Here is a 19659-nt window from a genome sequence, read left to right on the forward strand (position 1 = left end):
TAATAGATGTCCAGAATTATGTCCATGTTTAACACAAATGTTTATTATCATACAGTCACGTAAATAAAACTCACTTTGTAATAAAACGGAAAATAAACAGGAGCAAACAAATAACAGCTGAGCACAGACAAAAACTGTTGCGCCTCCCCTCAGCAAAACCTGAGCAAGATCAAGGCCCCTCCCCAAGTAGACTTGCACTTGGCCTTGAGCCAACCCTTTAGTGATGTCATGAACTTGACAGACAGAAAGAGTATATGACTCTAACACTATGTGTGCAGGAATTTTCCAGCCTGGCACTGGTTAGTTCTATCTTAACTGACTCCTTACCCAGGCTAACAGACACTGTAAATGCCTGTGTCCAAGATTTCTCTAGTGTAGTTAGTCAAGCGTGACTCAAATAGTGATCTATATTTTTGGAAAGCGTGACGGCGCCTTCCCGGTTAGGGTAAAGACCGTCCCTCCTCAGCAAGCCTGGTTTGCCCCAGAAAGAGGGCCAATTATCAATAAACCTTGGTCCTTGTTCTCTACAAAAGCTAGGCAGCCCTTGTTAAGCGAGACTAATCTGCTATACATCTCATCATTGCCTCTGACAGGCAATGAGGGTACTCGATGCCGAGACACCTTTATAGCGAAATTACAAATCCGAGCTATGTTTCTCTTTGTAATCTCTGACTGTCTCATGCTAGTGTCATTGGAGCTGACGTGTACAACTATGTTTGCGTAGCTAGTGGTGCAATTAGCCTGTTGTATGTGTTTAAAAAAAAGTTAAGTACCAATGATTGTCACACACACACTAGGTGTGGCGAAATTATTCTCTGCATTTGACCCATCACCCTTGATCATCCCCTGGGAGGTGAGGGGAGCAGTGGGCAGCAGCGGTGGTCGCGGCCGGGAATCATTTTTGGTGATTTGACCCCCAATTCCAACCTTTGATGCTGAGTGCCAAGCAGGGAGGTAATGGGTCCCATTTTTATAGTCTTTGGTATGACTCGGCCGGGGTTTGAACTCACAACCTGTTGAGAGTCAGCTCCCCAAGACTAGCTTCAATGTCAAGTGCTCTGGCCCCGAGAATACAATTAATTATGGCTAGTTTACTAAGCTGTATGTTCCGGGTGATGGAGTCCCCTATGACTAAGGTGTGTAGGACTAGCTAAAAGGCTAAATCAATTATGTGTCTCAACCGGTTCACCGTGGCTTGTAGGCCACTACAAGCTGGGCGAGTCAGCTTGGTACAGCTAACACTAGAAAACGTATCTGCGGCATCCAAATTTACAAAATTACTCTACTATAACTGGCGGACAAGGTCCTTTAGTAGGGCCAACCTATCCATGAGGATGGTGTATGAAGAGCAGGGAGCCATACTCACGTTGTTTCTTTCACCGAGTCGAGTTCTTGCTGTTTTCGGAGTGATAGGCAAAGAGTAGCAGCAGCGTGAGGGAGCAGATGCCTTCGGAGCGCTGTTGCTTTGGACCGGGAATAGCTTAGCTTCGTTAGCTTAGCAGCTAGCTAGCTGAGAGAGAGGTGGTGAGACAGAAAGTGGGTGCTTTGTAAGTTTGATAAGAGAACTAAATATGTTGGGGAAGGAATAAAGAAAGATGTACTGTAAAACAATTAGAAGCACACAGATAGAAAGATAGTACTTAGCTTAGGCGCGGCAGCGAGCGGCAGCAGACTTTTTCGGACGTGACGTCACTCATAATTCTAAGTTCATCATAAATCATGCCTCTCACCTGGACAGAAGAAGGCTGAGGACATATTCCAATAAGTTGGTACTAGGGCTGCAACAACTAATCGATTAAATCGATTAAAATCGATTATCAAAATAGTTGGCGATTAATTTAGTCATTGATTTATTGGAACTATGCTATGCGCATGCGCAGAGGCTTTTTTTTTTTTTTGTTTGTAATTTTTTTGTTGTTTTTTTTTGTTTTATAAACCTTTATTTATAAACTGCAACATTTATAAACAGCTGAGAAACAATAATCAAAATAAGTACAAAAACAGTACAAAACAGCGCCAGAGCGGCGCTGAGGCTGCGTCTCATGAGGTGGCGTAAGCTAGCCAATGATGTGGTCATGTGCAGCTCACGTGACAACGCCGTCTCCTTTGCTGGAAACATTCGAAAAATGGCGCAGGAAAACACTACCGATAGTTTAGCGGAGAAACATCTTGAGGTTATTGCTTCAATGGAGAAAAGTGTACGACCTAAGTCGTCAAAAGTGTGGGAACACTTCACTTTAAAGACTTCAAAGAAGACCGTTTCCTGCAAAATGGCACGGAAGTACAACATTGCTTTAGGAGCACCTGCAAAAGGAAACATGTTGGAGCCATGGATGAAGGGAACTCATGGTACGTAACTTTTTAAGTCCATAGTGGCAACAGACATTCATGAGTTCAGCTTTTTTGTGAGTAACGTTAACTTTATGCCTTTGTTGCAACGCGGGGCTGATAATGTGTCTCCGGCACATTTGACTCCGTTTTGAGAGAGAAAACGCACGGTTACCAATTTCGAAATAAACGTAACGGACAGAAATAGCTCAGGTTGGTTTCATAATGGATCAATGTAGCCGGGCCGATAAAGCTATATAAATCTATTTAGATTTGAGTGACGCTTTAGTATAACTAAACGTTATGAAGGTGCTGCAATATTTCATGCTATTATTCAGAGGCAGCCTAAAATGAATCCTTTATTATTCACAACAGAAACATACAATATCTGATTCAGTTCTGATCTGATGAGTTACATTTCTGTGTTATTATTGGTGTATGCTGCACCCCCAATGTCCAGAACATGGTGCCAGTATGCTTGTTTTTTTCAATAAAATACTGGAAAGGATAGAAATGTAGTTTGTCTCTTTTATCCGATTATTAATCGATTAATCGAAGTAATAATCGACAGATTAATCGATTATCAAATTAAACGTTAGTTGCAGCCCTAGTTGGTACACTTTGACATCCAATTCAGACCCAGGAATTGCGAGAACGATATGAAAAGACATTTGGTCAACCCCCCCGCCCCCCCCGTTTCTTCGCGAGAATTATGAGATATTCTTCATCTAAACAGGAATATATTAACATCCTAGCAGTCAGCATCCTAATGGCAGCATACCTTATACAGTAAGTGATGTTTTATTATGTTTGTTGGCTCTCATGAAGTCTAGGGTGAGTAATAATCAGTGATGAAGAAAACAAGCAAACGTTGTGATGCGTTTTTGAAATGAATGCGCCGCTTTTGCTTAAAATGATCAAAATACGTAAATATTAAATGTTAGCATACATGTGCCTGTTATTACATTACATACATACTTACAGTGTGTATATAAAACCTTAATGCAGGTGTTTGGATGTTTTTAAGGGCTTTGTAGGCAGAATAGAGTGCCACTTATAGGTTCCATTGTAAACAGACTTCTGATCACATTTATTTAATAGTAAAAAAAATACATCCATCGTAATGTCTTTTATAATGATTGTGAACGATAGGCAAAATTCCCAAAAAAGTGCAGTTCCCCTCTAAGAGTGTCACAGAGAGACCGCAGCAGAGATACAAAGAGATTGGAAAAGTCACAGAAAGGCACACTGCAAATGTCTCTAATTTTCTAGTTCAGCTCTTTGTTAAAGAACCACAAGTTGTGCAAAAAGTAGTGAAACATTTGGACATGTGCATTCCTAAGTTGAAAGAAGATCCAATTACGTTCACCTGTAAAAGGCTTAAGTGCATTTTAAGTTTATCCTGAAATTTCACCGGAAAGCTGAATAGCCCTAACTTTTTGTGAATAGTGTACATACTGTTGCAACTAGCTTTTTTAGAATGCAGATCAGAAGAAGCAAGTATGTTAATAGGAAGTGTTACAGTGGAATACAGTGTGAACAATCCATTTCTGAGGATTTGCTCCCAGAAGCAAGGCAGTGTAATTGATGGCATGCAAGACAATTTTAAAAAAAGTAAGACACAGATCTTTACAAACGTCTGCAGGGAAGGGCTCTGTGTTTACCAAAGGACTGGACAGGACTGTCATTGCTAAGTCAGCAAAGAGTGACTTGTCTTATTTTAAGTAACCATGCACAAATATAATAATATTATTGACACATTGAGATGTATTCATTTATAGCACTACTGAAAAACTATTATAACTAAATGTTAAAGTTAATTAACAGGGTTCATTTGTTTGGCTATTTTCAGGAAAACCTAACCAACCTCAACGTGCCACAAGCTAATCCAGTTAGCATGCACTTCATTTATTGTTCTCATCATTTGTCACAAAGAGGCAGCACAGCCTCCTGTCATTACTCTCTATGCTTTGGAGGCGGTGCATCCAAACACATTTCTCAAGACACGTGAGTCACTCTTCAAGACTTTTAAAATGAGGATATATAAACCGCATCAACAAAGAAAATTGAAAATGGCAACACGCATTACATCCATTCGCATTACATCTGCAGTCCCTTCCAAAGTTTCTTATTGTTCCCATTGGGTTGAGTTTTTTTGTGCCCTGATGCGGGATCAGAGAGATGTTGTTGTGGTTTGTGTAGATCTTTGAGGCATTTGCGATTAAGGGCTATTTAAATAAACTTTGATTAATTGATTGATTGAGTATTGTATCTGCTTTTTTACAGCATGTCAACTGAATTACATAGACAGAAAAGAACAAATCTCGTCAGCAGAAGGGGACAAGACAATTAATTTATAGTGTTACAATGCAATATATTTCAGAATATTTTTATGCTTGAGAATCTACTTGCCGCAATTTACATCTATCAATCCATCCATCTTATTCTGCTTATCCTTTAGATTACGGGAGCTGCAGCCTAAGCAGAGAAGCCCAGACTTCCCTCTCCCTTGCTATTTTGTCCCACTTCTTCGAGGGGATCCCGAGGCCTTCCAAGGCCAGCTGAAAGACATAGGGCTTGATTTTCTAATTCATTCACACTTGAGGGTTGCGGGTTCGCTCCCCGCCTATTGACATCCAAATTGCTGCCGTTGTGTCTTTTGGCAGGACACTTCACCCTTGCCCCCAGTGCCGCTCACACTGGTGAATGAATGATGAATGATAGGTGGTGGTCGGAGGGGCCGTAGGCGCAAACTGGCAGTCACGCTTCCGTCAGTCTACCCCAGGGCAGCTGTGGATATGAAAGTAGCTTACCACCACCAGGTGTGAATGAATGATGGGTTCTCACTTCTCTGTGAAGTGCTTTGAGTGTCTAGAAAAGCACTATATAAATCTAATCCATTATTATTATTATTGTTATTACATCCACTCGACATCAATTGCACCGGTCGCCCAGTGGGTGGGGGGGTCCACACATCTGCGGTCCCCTCCAAGGTGTTCTCATTGTATGCCATTGGGTTGAGTTTTTTCTTGCCCTGATGTGGGATCTCAGCCGAGGATGTCGCTGTGGCTTGTGCAGCCCTTTGAAACACTTGTGATTAAGGGCTATAAAAAAATAAACTTTAATTGATTTATTGAATAAATATTTAGCATGCGCAATGTGATTTCTCAACACTCATCACTGTTTTGCAAGCACTATTTTGTGTTTTATTTAGCACGTGTCAGATGGACGTGCAAACTGCCAGGTCCACACACGGCTGCAGGATCGGTGCTCGTGCTGCACCGATGATGGACAGGCGAGAATACTCAGTCCTACGTGTGAGTGTCAACATATTAGACTGACAAAAATTAAAAATATTAGACATATTGTGTATTCAGAAATTTCATTTTATAATTATAATGCTGAAGGATGACTTATTGGGCTGATTAAAATATATACAATTGATGCATTTTGGTGTCCTTTAGTATTTTTTTTAATAACGTTCGTTTTTGGGTTTTTTACATATAATATAGGGATAGGTTGATTGTCAACACTAAATGGTCCCTATTGTGTGACTGTGAGTGTGAATGTTGTCTGTCTATCTGTGTGGGCTATCTGTGTTGGCCCTGCGATTATGTGGCAACTTGTCCAGGGTGTACCCTGCCTTCCGCCCGAATGCAGCTGGGATAGGCTCCAGCACCCCCTGAGACTCCGAAAGGGACAAGAGGTGGAAAAATGGATGGATGGATATATTGTTAAAATATTTCTTGTATGAAAAAAAATATATATATTTAAAGGCCTACTGAAACCCACTACTACCGACCACGCAGTCTGATAGTTTATATATCAATGATGAAATCTTAACATTGCAACACATGCCAATACGGCCGGGTTAACTCATAAAGTGCAATTTTAAATTTCCCGCTAAACTTCCGGTTGAAAACGCCTTTGGATGATGACGTATGCGCGCGACATAGCCAGTGAAACAGGAGTATCGGTAGCCCATTGAAGCCAATAAAAAAAGCTCTGTTTTCATCTCAAAATTCCACAGTATTCTGGACATCTGTGTTGGTGAATCTTTTGCAATTTGTTTAATGAACAATGGAGACTGCAAAGAAGAAAGTTGTAGGTGGGATCGGTGTATTAGCGGCTGGCTGTAGCAACACAACAAGGAGGACTTACTTGGATAGCAGACGCGCTAGCCAACGTTAGCCGCCAACCGTATCTGTGATCGGGTGAAGTCCTTCGTCGCGCCGTCGATCGCTGGAACGCAGGTGAGCACGGGTGTTGATGAGCAGATGAGGGCTGGCTGGCGTAGGTGGAGCGCTAATGTTTTATCATAGCTCTGTGAGGTCCGGTTGCTAAGTTAGCTTCAGCGTCGTTAGCAACAGCATTGTTAAGCTTTGCCAGGCTGATAATTATTAACCGTGTAGTTACATGTACATGGTTTAATAGTATTGTTGATCTTCTGTCTATCCTTCCAGTCAGGGATTTATTTATTTTGTTTCTATCTGCATTTGAGCCAGATGCTATCACGTTAGCTCAGTAGCTAAAGAGCTTCGTCGATGTATTGTCGTGGAGATAAAAGTCACTGTGAATGTCCATTTCGCGTTCTCGACTCTCATTTTCAAGAGGATATAGTATCCGAGGTGGTTTAAAATACAAATCCGTGATCCACAATAGAAAACGGAGAGAGTGTGGAATCCAATGAGCCAGCTTGTACCTAAGTTACGGTCAGAGCGAAAAAATATATGTTTTGCACTGCATTCTAGTCCGTCACTCTAACGTTCCTCATCCACGAATCTTTCATCCTCGCTCAAATTAATGGGGTAATCGTCGCTTTCTCGGTCCGAATCGCTCTAGCTGCGTTGAAAACAATAGGAAAATATGAGGAAGCGAACAACTGACTACGTCACGCTACTTCCGGTAGGGGCAAGGCTTTTTTTTATCAGAGACCAAAAGTTGCGAACTTTATCGTCGTTGTTCTATACTAAATCCTTTCAGCAAAAATATGGCAATATCGCGAAATGATCAAGTATGACACGTAGAATGGATCTGCTATCCCCGTTTGAATAAAAAAAATTCATTTCAGTAGGCCTTTAAATAATGTGCAGCCTCTCACCAATGAGCGCACCTTCAGCAGTAAATAACAGAACAAAAAGTGGTAACATTGTAAATGCACTGTAGGACTGCTTCTAAAATGCCCATAAAATGTAGTAGATGTCTCCTGCATGTTTGAAAACATAGCAAAACACCACATGTAGGAGCATGATAACATGATTGTGCAGTAAATGAGTGTCTCTGTGGTGATGCCCCGTTTAGTACATGTAAAATCCTCATTTAAATAAGGAGGTCTGCACCAATTGACATGCAGTCTTAGCAGATCGCACGCAACACACCCACTAATAATACTAATACTAATAATAGATTGGTATTTGGATCTTCGTAAATCTGGCCCATTGTCTCTCTAACATATTCTTCTCCAAGGCTTCCTACTGGTTGGACGTGCCCAGAACATTTCTCCTTTTCACAACGACGGGCCGATGCATAGGGTACAGTACATCACTGCAGACGCCGATTAGCCTGTTGATCTCACGATCTATTGTTCTCTCACTCGTAAACAAGTTCCCAATGTATATGAAATTATCCACAAATTACAAATGGCACTCTAACCATTGACTTGGACTTGGAGGTGCTGATTCTAATCACAGCCGAATTCACTTGGCAGTGAACCAATCCAGTGAGAGCTGAAGATTATGACCCGATGAAGCCAGCAGGACCACAAAATCAGGAAAAAGCAGAGACTCAATCCTGACACTGGTCATACAGTGAGCGGACCACCTGATTTTGGCTCCATACTCTCGGAGCACTTCCCACAAAATTTTGTGAGGGACACTGTCAAATGTCTTCTCCAAGTTGACAAAACAAATGTAGACCGGTTGAGCAAAACCCTCAAGAACCCTACCGAAAGTATAGAGCTTGTCCACAGTTCCACGACCAGGACAAAAACCACACTTCTTCTCCCGAAACCGAGGTTCGACTATCCAGCGGGTCCTCCTCTCCAGTATCCCTGAATAGGAAAGCTGAGGAGTGCGAGTCCATGATTGTTGGACCACACCCTCCGGTCTGCAAATATAGAGACACCGCCACCACTTCTGATTTCAAAACTAGCCATTGTTCAATCAGTTTAAAAATATATATATATATATATACTGTATACTGTATATATCAAATACAGAGGCAAAAATTTAATAAAATGAAGAGGCCATATTTGTACTAATACAGATATTAGGGCTGTCAAACGCTAACAATTTTCAATTGCATTAGGTGTATTTTGTCCGTAAGAAATTCATAATTAATCGCAATTGATCGCAGATAAAGAGTTTTTTTTATCTTGAATAAGTGTACCGTAGACAGATCATTTGCATGTTTTTAATACTATCAGCATGGGGCTGGATAATTTTTTTGCTTTATGTAAATGTTTGTTTATCAAACATAATATATTTCATAAACAGACGCCCATCCATTCATCCATTTTCTACCGCTTGTCCCTTTTGGGGTCGCGGGGGGTGCTGGAGCTACACAATAGACAAAAAATCTCTTACACACAGGCACTCACAAACACATGCATGCACATCAAAGGTAACTAGCGTTAACTCGTTATTGTCGTGTTAACTTTGACAGCCTAAACAGATTTATGATTTCACAGTGACAACTGTCCCTGTGACGGCAACCATAACTAGGATGTGGCTTGTGATTAAAACGAGTTTGACACCCACATTTTCAACATATTAGGCTATGTCTACACTAAGCCGGATAACCCCTTAAACGAATAATTATTTAGCCTAAGCCCCGTTTCAGCCACACTAAACCATCGTTTAAGGTAACCCTCCTTGGATCATTTTTTACACGGGTAAGTGCCGTGTATTTCTTGAATCTCCAGCTCTTAGCTTTGCATGGACTCATTGATCTTTTACAAACTGAGTTCGGAGAGGAAGTGAAGTCAGAACGACAGCACCCCACAAAGGAAGTGACACCAGAAAGAACGCACCACAGCCAGCTTCATAACAACTGGAAAGATGGAGGCGAGTCATCCAGACATGCCTGTGTTTCTCATTCTTCTACATAAACAGACGATTGTGGAAAACACACATGAATACCTTAAGAGAAGAAAATGCGCGATTGCAGTTATTTCGGATACAACACATCTCAGACGGCAAGAGAACTTTCGAATGCCCGGGTCAGCTGTGATTGTACTTAACGAAAAACTTTGTCCATTTGTCGAAGGAGAGATAACGAAAATGTGGGCTCCCGTGGATGTGATAAAAAAGGTAGCGTGTGCTTTGTATTACCTGGCCGTCGAGACAAGACTACGGAAAAATGTTTATCGATTTGGACTGGCAAAGCAGACTGTATCAGTTATTGTCCGCCATGTATGTCGCGGACTCAACGTCGAGGTCCAGAGAATATAAAGTCCCCGAAAACTATTGGACAATGAAGGTGAAGGCAAAAGAGTGAGGAGTGTCCTGACCAGATATCTAGATCCCGAGATTGATTGTTGTAAAATTTTCTTTATCACATTGTTTACGTGTCTAATAAATATTTGATTAATTTAGGATGGCTCAGGTGTGAGCACACCCAACAGCACATTGGATTCCAGTTAATTGAAATACCACAACACTTGATATTGTTCAGATAAGTAAATTTAATTTAAGAACTTGCACACAAAGCAACACTGAACACTGACTATGACGTGCGCATTTTCCGTGCCTGCGTACTAAGTCACATTGCGCCGGTGGACGGAGGGGGAGAGGGGGTCTTAAACGACCATTGTGTGTGTGTGGACAAGGATAAAGTTAGGTGGGATTATGGGGCCTTAGTCTGTCTTTATAAAAACAGAGACTGATAACGTTCCTTTTCAGTGTTTCAATTCTGATTATTTTGATATTTTGAACAATAAAAGTCAACAAGGGGAATCAATTAATGGTGTTAAAGGTGCAAAGAACAAAACAAAATGCATGATTTTAAAATAGTCCAATTCAAACACATGGGACTGAAGAGTGCAAAATGCCGCAAAACCAACTACATTAAAATAATAAAAAACTGTACCTTAATCAAAACTATGACATCTAAAGCTGGCTTCCACTGAAGGACATTTAATTTTTTTTTTCCCCTTTCTTTAGAAAATGTTTTACTGGGCAGAGTTTATAAACATATATTTGTGTTTTAAAGACATTTCAATGGCTTATTTAGTTCACTTAAGAGAGAACATCTCATTTTGTGCTTCCCAGTCATGTTGTGCTGTGTTAGTTGGTGTGGTTTATGATAAAAAAATGTTACCTCCTGATACAAATAACATGATTATATGGTAGTTTGATTAAAAAAAAATATTAAAGATTGTTTTCAATTCTTGATTTTTCTGAAGGGACTCTTATGACTATCTAATGTAAATGCATAACAACAATTGAAACAAAGTGAATCAAAGTGCATTGTGTGTATGCATATTAAATAGATGAAAAATACCTTAAAGTAAGCCCTAGTCATAGGAAAGTTTCAACCCAGGTTTTCAGCATTGGTTATTCTTGTGAACTGACATTCAGAGGTGATATGTGCGTAAAAAGCTCCCTGATTCTAGAAATAACACATTCAACGCTATATTTAAACACCTTATTTACACTGCATAGGAGACAAGTTTTACTGGCTGTGTCACATCTATATAAAGCACAAAGTCTGGCGAGAGAGGCAGAGGAGCCACACCATTCTGTCAAACAGATACACAGTGAGAAAACAGGAGAAATTATGTGAGAAGATAACTTTTTTTTAAGAAAATCTGGAAACAAAGAGGGGCGACCATCACAACACATCTGACACATTAAGTAAATTCACAACATCTCCCAACAGTCATCAGACTATTCACGTGCTGGGTCAGCGTCATGTGATCGGAGAAGGAAGTGGGCTCACATGAGCCAAATAAAATGACATTAAATAAAATAATCTGTGATTGGCCAGAAGTGAAGTGGCTCCTTCTGCCATATTTCTTCTTCATGTCGCCATTTGTCGACAGAAAGCAAAGCATCACACCAGTGTCTTCCATGTGACTGTATCGCACAGTATAATAAAATTTCACAAATAAATAAATTAGCTAAAAAATGCAGAAGTGGGGAAGAGGTTAGGACAGCCCTGATCAGTTTACTCCTTCAGAGGGGATTTTTTTTTGCCACACAGAACCAGAGACTATAGAAAAGCCGCTAAAACTGCAGAAAAATGTGAAGATTCAGAGCAGACACACAAACTGGAATCCCTCAAACATATGCAATAAGATCTCTGTGTTGAGACAGTGGTGTTCTGTCCTCGCCACGTCTGGCCGTGACAATAGGGTTATGGTTAGGGTGAGCAGGCAACATTCTGCTGCAAGACCTCACCGTTCGTCCATCGTTACACAAGTTTCACAAGCACCTATTACAACACAAGTACTCGGGGTGCACAATAAATATCAGACAGATAATTATCGGGCCGACATGTGAAATTATGACATCATACTAAGAAATCAGATAACAATTGAAAATAGATTAGATACAATTTTCAAAGAAAATGCTCCAGTAAAGCGAGATTACCCGTACTGTGCTGTAGGTGGGGTAAGGTGCACAAATCAACCAAGCACTCCTTTACCTCCTTGTGGGAGGTCTCTTAACTTCCCCTCAGCTCACTGTAAACAAACATGGCGTCAACCGCGTGGGACGTTTTCACTGTTTTAGAGGAAGACATTTTGCGTTGCTACTTGCACCAAATGTTCTGCCAACATTTTTCAAGGAGGGAAAACATTGCGCCTCAACACATCAAACCCTATCAAACAACCACCTAAAACATCAATATCGCTACGTCGGTGTTCTGAAAGCCTTCTAAGACACCTACTACCCAACCACAAAGAAAGGTGTGCACAAACCAGTTAAATCTCAATTTTAAAAAAGTAATAAACAAGTTACCGTTAAATCCCACCTAACCTTATTCTTGTCCACACACACACACAATGGTCGTTTAAGACGCACTCCCCCTTACGTCAGCCTGCGCAACGCGACCTAATACGCATGCGTGGAAAATGCGCACGTCATAGTCACCTCCAGTGTTGCTTTGTGTGCAAGTTCTTAAATTTAACTTATCTGAACAATATCCATTGTTGTGGTATTTCAATTAACTGGAATCCAGTGTGCTGTGGGGCCCTATTGTAGTGAATCACACCTGAGCGATCATAAATTAATTAAAGTCTTTATTGGACACGAAAGTACACAATGTGACAAAGAACATTTGACAACAATCAATCTAGGGATCTAGATAACTGGTCAGGACACTCCTCACTCTTTTGCCTTCACCTTCATTGTCCATTCGTTTTTGGTGACTTTATATACTCTGGACCTAGACGTTGAGTCCGCGACAATACATGGCAGACAATAACTGATACAGTCGGTTTTGCCAGTCCAAAAGCATTCGTCGTTTTCCGTAGTTAGTTTTCCCTCGACAGCCAGGTAATACAAAGCACATGCTACCTTTTTTATCACATCCACGGTAGCCAGCAATCTCGTTGACTCTCCTTCCACAAATGGACAACGTTTTTCGGTAAGTAGAATCACAGCTGACCTCGACATTCGAAAGTTCTCTTGCCGTCCGAGAAGTGTTGTATCCGAAATAGCTGCAATCGCTTTCTCTTAAGGTATTCATGTGTGATTTCCACAAGCGTCTGTACATGTAGAAGAAGCTCCGAGTTACGAAACCGCTTTATTATGATGCTGGCTGTGGCGCGTTCTTTCTGACGTCACAACCGGTGTGGGGCGTGGTCTTTCTGGCGTCACTTCCTCTCCGAACTCAGTTTGTAAACGATCAGTGAGTCCATACAAAGCTAAGAGCCGCAGATTCAAGAAATACACGGCGCACTTACCCGTGTAAAAAATTGGGAACCTTAAACGCTGGTTTAGTGTGGCTGAAATGCGGCTTAGGCTAAATAATTATTCGTTTAAGGAGTTATCCGGCTTAGTGTAGACATAGTGTGATGTGATGTGCCTTCACACATGACATGCATTACAATATATACTCACATTGCATTTAAGACGACACATTACCTGGTGGTGTGCACGCCCCACATAAACTAATATTTACTCAATTAATGTCCTGGGGATGCATGCACTTATTTTCCCAAGAGGACACTACTTTTGCAATGATTTATCTCACAAGAAGAAAACAATGCAAGATAGAAAATAATATATAATACAGGTGTTATGAGTTTAAGGGAAACAACACTACTATAAAGTCTAACTTGAGTCACTCATACCAAGTACATCAAGTGGATAATGCTGATGTTTTGACTTCCAGCAGTTTCCTTCTAACCATGCTAGCCCGCTGTTAGGGCTGAGGAGCATCGGGCTGAACTCTGACCTGTCTACTCTCTCTGGGCTAATATTTGAAGTGGACGTTAACAAGACAACACCCTAATGTTGCATAAGAGCGTGCCAGCGCAAAAAAAAAAAAAATCAACAAGGAGAGGTAGTTTAGGTCAGCGGGGAGCACATAACTTGCCCTGACAAGCACTTTACGATAGATGTGTGGCCTCATTAGCACCTTAACACCAAAACCGCTTCAGCGTGCCAAATAACTGACCTGCTTTTTAAGGGTTGACTCTTCAGCTCGTAATAGGTTTTGGGTTCCTCTTGTAAGTCCTCTCCATCATCAAAGTCGGGAACTATTCCCGATTCGTACTGCATGCTTGAACGTGTCAACTTTTAGCGGCGTCGAACTCGTAAAAAAGCAGCGTTGTGCGGCTCCGTGCGTCGCCCCTGTGAAGCACTGACACGGCGAGAAGCATCTGTCCGGCAGCCGGAGCTCTGTAGTCCTCAACGCGGAGCCGCTAACTGCTTGCCCACGCTAGCAGGAGGAAGCGAACTACGACAACAACAATGCACCGCGGCCACGAATCTCACGCGTACAGCCTATTGGCTGACAGGAGCAGGGTTTTTACACTTTTACAATGGAGAAGCTTCAGCAGTATTTGTAATGTTTAATATTACTGTAATTGTTTTATTTAACACCAATTAACAACACTGTATGTTCACGTTGTTAATATGTCTGCGTAGGTTTATTCACAGTACATCATTGTGAGACCCATAAAATGTTCAAATTGTTTTTGCATTAAATAATTGTCTTGGGTATAAACAATATTGTTTTGTATGTGTTTATTTTCTTCTAATACAAGTTATCTTCAGTCCAATTGAATAATTGTTTCATCCATGGTTTTTCTATTTTAAATCAAGCACATGTAAATGACATACCTGCCTATATTTTTCAATTTTATTTTTGAGTCTTTTTTTTTGGTTGAGTTTAGGGATGTCCAATAATGGCTTTTTTGCCGATATCCGATATACCGATATTGTCCAACTCTTAATTACCGATACCGATATCAACCAATACCGATATATACAGTCGTGGAATTAACACATACGTATGCCTAATTTGGACAACCAGGTATGGTGAAGATAAGGTCCTTTTTTTAAAAATTAATAAAATAAAATAAGATTAATAAATTAAAAACATTTTCTTGCATAAAAAAGAAAGTAAAACAATATAAAAACAGTTACATAGAAACTAGTAATTAATGAAAATGAGTAAAATTAACTGTTAAATGCCTACTGAAATGATTTTTTTTTATTCAAACGGGGATAGCAGATCCATTCTATGTGTCATACTTGATCATTTCGCGATACTGCCATATTTTTGCTAAAAGGATTTAGTAGAGAACATTGACGATAAAGTTCGCAACTTTTGGTCGCTGATAAAAAAAAGCCTTGCCTGTATCGGAAGTAGCGTGACGTCACAAGTTGAAAGGCTCCTCACATTTCCCCATTGTTTACACCAGCAGCGAGAGCGATTCGGACCGAGAAAGCGACGATTACCCCATTAATTTGAGCCAGGATGAAAGATTTGTGGATGAGGAATGTGAGAGTGAAGGACTAGAGTACAGTGCAGGACGCATCTTTTTTCGCTCTGACCGTAACTTAGGTACAAGGGCTCATTGGATTCCACACTCTCTCCTTTTTCTATTGTGGATCACAGATTTTTATTTTTAACCACCTCGGATACTATATCCTCTTGAAAATGAGAGTCGAGAATGCGAAATGGACATTCACAGTGACTTTTATCTCCACGACAAGACATCGGCGAAGCACTTTAGCTACGGAGCTAACGTGATAGCATCATGCTTAAATGCAGATAGAAACAAAAGAAATAAACCCCTGACTGGAAGGATAGACAGAAAATCAACAATACTATTAAACCATGGACCTGTAACTACACGGTTAATGCTTTCCAGCTTGGCGAAGCTTAACAATGCTGTTGCTAACGACGCCATTGAAGCTAACTTAGCAACAGGACCTCACAGAGCTATGATAAAAACATTAGCGCTCCACCTACGCCAGCCAGCCCTCATCTGCTCATCAACACCCATGCTCACCTGCGTTCCAGCGATCGATGGAAGGACGAAGGACTTCACCCAATCATCCGTGCGGTCGGCGGCTAGCGTCGGATAGCACGTCTGCTATCCAAGTCAAAGTCCTCATGGTTGTGTTGCTACAGCCAGCCGCTAATACACCGATCCCACCTACATCTTTCTTCTTTGCAGTCTTCATTGTTCATTAAACAAATTGCAAAAGATTCACCAACACAGATGTCCAGAATACTGTGGAATTTTGAGATGAAAACAGAGCTTTTTTGTATTGGATTCAATGGTGTCCGAATACTTCCGTTTAACTATTGACGTCACGCGCATACGTCATCATACATAGACGTTTTCAACCGGAAGTTTAGCGGGAAATTTAAAATTGCACTTTATAAGTTAACCCGGCCTTTCAGTAGGCCTTTAAAGGCCGACTGAAACCCACTACCACCGACCACGCAGTCTGATAGTTTATATATCAATGATGAAATCTTAACATTGCAACACATGCCAATACGGCCGGGTTAACTTATAAAGTGACATTTTAAATCTCCCGGGAAATATCCGGCTGAAACGTCACGGCATGATGACGTATGCGCGTGACGTAGTCAGTTTAACGGAAGTTATGGTACCCCGTAGAATCCTATACAAAAAGCTCTGTTTTCATTTCATAATTCCACAGTATTCTGGACATCTTTTGCAATCCGCTTGTCCCTTTTGGGTCGCGGGGGTTGCTGGAGCCTATCTCAGCTGCATTCGGGCAGAAGGCGGGGTACACAAGTCGCCACCTCATCACAGGGCCAATTATTAATTAAATAATTAAATTTAATTAGTTTTTAGCCTTAATTAATTCATTTTATTAATCAGATTATTAACACATTTGAGATGTGATTACAATGATTAATCACAGTAAATCACTTGCTTGCATAATTTAAATTAATTTAAAAAGACCCCACTACTTTGACATAAAATGCCAAATGATAATCATAAACAAACATTTTTTAAATGTTTCACTTGAATGTACGTAATATATACGTCAAAACTTGCTAATAATATTATCTAGTGCCATTGGGGTGTGTTTTGAAACAAAATTTGCCACCGAGCTCCCCAGTCTGAGTTGTCTCACTCATCTTTAAACTGACATATGCATTGACCTTATAAAACTCCACGCAGGCTTTCATGTGACCATCCGTGCAGGTTAAAGTAAAGAAAATGTGGGGTCACAATAAATTGGGTGATTTATCTGCGTTGGTACATAATTAATGTGATAATTGTTCGCGATTAATCACATGTGTTAACTTGTTAAATGTGAATGCCCTAATTCCTAAGGGACGGCGTGGCGAAGTTGGTAGAGTGGCTGTGCCAGCAATCGGAGTGTTGCTGGTTACTGGGGTTCAATTCCCACCTTCCTAGTTACGTCCGTTGTGTCCTTGGGCAAGACACTTCACCCTTTGCCTCTGATGGCTGCTGGTTAGCGCCTTGCATGGCAGCTCCTGCCATCAGTGTGTGAATGGGTAAATGTGGAAATACTGTCAAAGCGCTTTGAGTACCTTGAAGGTAGAAAAGCACTATACAAGTATAACCCATTTATCATAATTATTTTTTAAATATTTTGCATTTAAAATAAAGCAAGTGAAAAGTTTGTCCTTTACAGAGGACAAACATGCATTGCTGGGTCTCAAAAGGATACCGGCACACAAAATGGTTTGCTGTAATCTGTAAATCGTTAAGTTTTCAATAGTACTGTTAATGATAATATGGTGAACAATTGCAATCTTTGATGAACACTGTCATGGTGTCATCTTTAAACATTAAATGTGTGTATATGTTGTTGATAATGATGCAGCACCGATTAATGATATATTATTTTCTCACCAACAATATTTTGCTCCTATATATGGTAAATATACTTGTATAGCACTTTTCTACCATCAAGGTACTCAAAGCGCTTTGACACTATTTCCACATTCACCCATTCACACACACATTCACACACTGATGGCGAGAGCTGCCATGCAAGGCCCTAACCACGACCCATCAGGAGCAAGGGTGAAGTGTCTTGCTCAAGGACACAACGGACGTGATGAGGTTGGTAGTAGGTGGAGGAAAAATAAACAAAAAAAACTGGAAATAATCTGTCCGTGCAGCTGGTTAATTTTACTTGACAGGACATCCTACATTAAGATTTGTATATCTAGAAATAAGCAGGACTTTTAAGATATAAATAATAATTTTATACTGAAAGCACTTGCAATTTCTAATTGAGATTATGGAGTGAATATGAAATTAACCAAAATATTTTAATTCAATAGATATTTTCTCAACTGTAACATTTTTAAAGTAGAATAGACAACATATAATAAATATAATGGTGTAAAATCAATCACTAAAAATAAGTAAATAGCTCTTAAAACTAGGGACATTTCTAGAAATGACATTTTAAGCCTTGGTAAATGTCAAATCATTTGCACTTGGTGGCAGTGTTAAGCTATACAAACCTCAGTGCAGGCTACAAGGGTCACATACTAAAACTAGATGTAAATTCAAGTTAAATATTTGCATTCATGTTATCCTGCAGAACTGGTTTTAGTCTTTCTTATAATTTGACACAAACTCACACCATTAAAAAGACACAACAACACAACACTATCATTGCTTCTTTGTCATAATGATAGATGATAATGCTCGCATATGTGAGATTCTCATCCAGTCACATTTGACAGAAAAGACAATAGAAAAGACGACACACATTATTCTGCTTGTTGTAAGGGGGTGCTCATTACCCACAACCCCTTGTTAAGGGAGAGGCCCCAGACTTTTGGGCCACAAAGCCCTTTGTAATGCGCTCGAGTGGGAAAACTATAAGTACATTATAAATAATTCATATTACACTGGCTGCCTCAGAATAAATCACCCCAAAAGAACAGTTATCACATCCAAACTCGAACCTGTAGTGCATGGACAATATCTAGCATGATTCCAAACTTAAAGGAGGCTGGAAGTTAAAACTTAGTTTGCACAACATTAACGTTAATGAGCAGCGGCCGTGCAAACATGACAGACTAATTAATGAGCTGAAATCCAAACAACCAACCTAAGTGAGCCATTCCTTTTCGGATGTGAAGACGGAGACAGTGCCTTCAGAGGTGACAACCATCATCCAATCAGCTGTGACCACAGATAACTTCCTGTGTATCGCTGTGAAAACAGGATCCTGGTAGGTAAAGCAAGATAGCGTCCGTGTATTTAGTATGTCAGACCTGTTGTGCTGATGACATCACTGTTGCTGAAAAACTTGACATATTTTTTCCTTTTACCATTCAGAACAAACAACTAATGCTGTCAAATGATATTTTTTTTAAATCAGATTAATCACACTTTAGAGCAGGGGTCCCCAAACTACGGCCAGCAGGCAGGATACGGCACGCCAGCGTCCAAAATCCGGCCTGCGGAATGTCCCAAATTAAAAAAATGTATTTTTATTTTATTTTTGTATTATTTTAGAAAATCTGTCCTTTCTAATCCATTTTCTACCGCTTGTTACTCTCGGTGTCTCCTAGCCGCTCAGGCAAATCATATTGTCTAAAAATATATTTTTCCATCGACAACGTGACATCATAGTGTTCATGCCGCAGTGTCGGGCAAACGCGCTGTAAGTGTGCGCTCTTTCAGTCAATTAGTGAGCGAGGAACATATATATATATATATATATATATATATATATATATATATATATATATATATATATATATATATATATATATATATATACACACACACACACACACACACACACACACACACACACACACACACACACACACACACACACACACACACACACACACACACACACACAGTGCCCGGCCCCCGGCCAA

At 40.3% G+C, this 19659-nt stretch overlaps 1 protein-coding gene across 3 annotated transcripts in view; it reads right to left on the reverse strand.

Moving 5' to 3' along the window:
• Positions 1–14159, reverse strand: part of LOC133653698 (microphthalmia-associated transcription factor-like) — a 92951-nt gene extending 78792 nt beyond the window's left edge. For all 3 annotated transcript variants that reach the window (XM_062053271.1, XM_062053272.1, XM_062053270.1), the window contains exon 1: positions 13954–14159. In XM_062053271.1, the coding sequence (XP_061909255.1) occupies positions 13954–14057 (104 nt within the window). In that variant the 5' untranslated portion in view covers positions 14058–14159. The remainder of the gene's footprint in view (positions 1–13953) is intronic.
• Between the last annotated feature and the right edge of the window lie 5500 nt (positions 14160–19659).

This window comes from Entelurus aequoreus, linkage group LG07, assembly GCF_033978785.1.
Source record: "Entelurus aequoreus isolate RoL-2023_Sb linkage group LG07, RoL_Eaeq_v1.1, whole genome shotgun sequence".
Lineage (NCBI taxonomy): Eukaryota > Metazoa > Chordata > Actinopteri > Syngnathiformes > Syngnathidae > Entelurus > Entelurus aequoreus.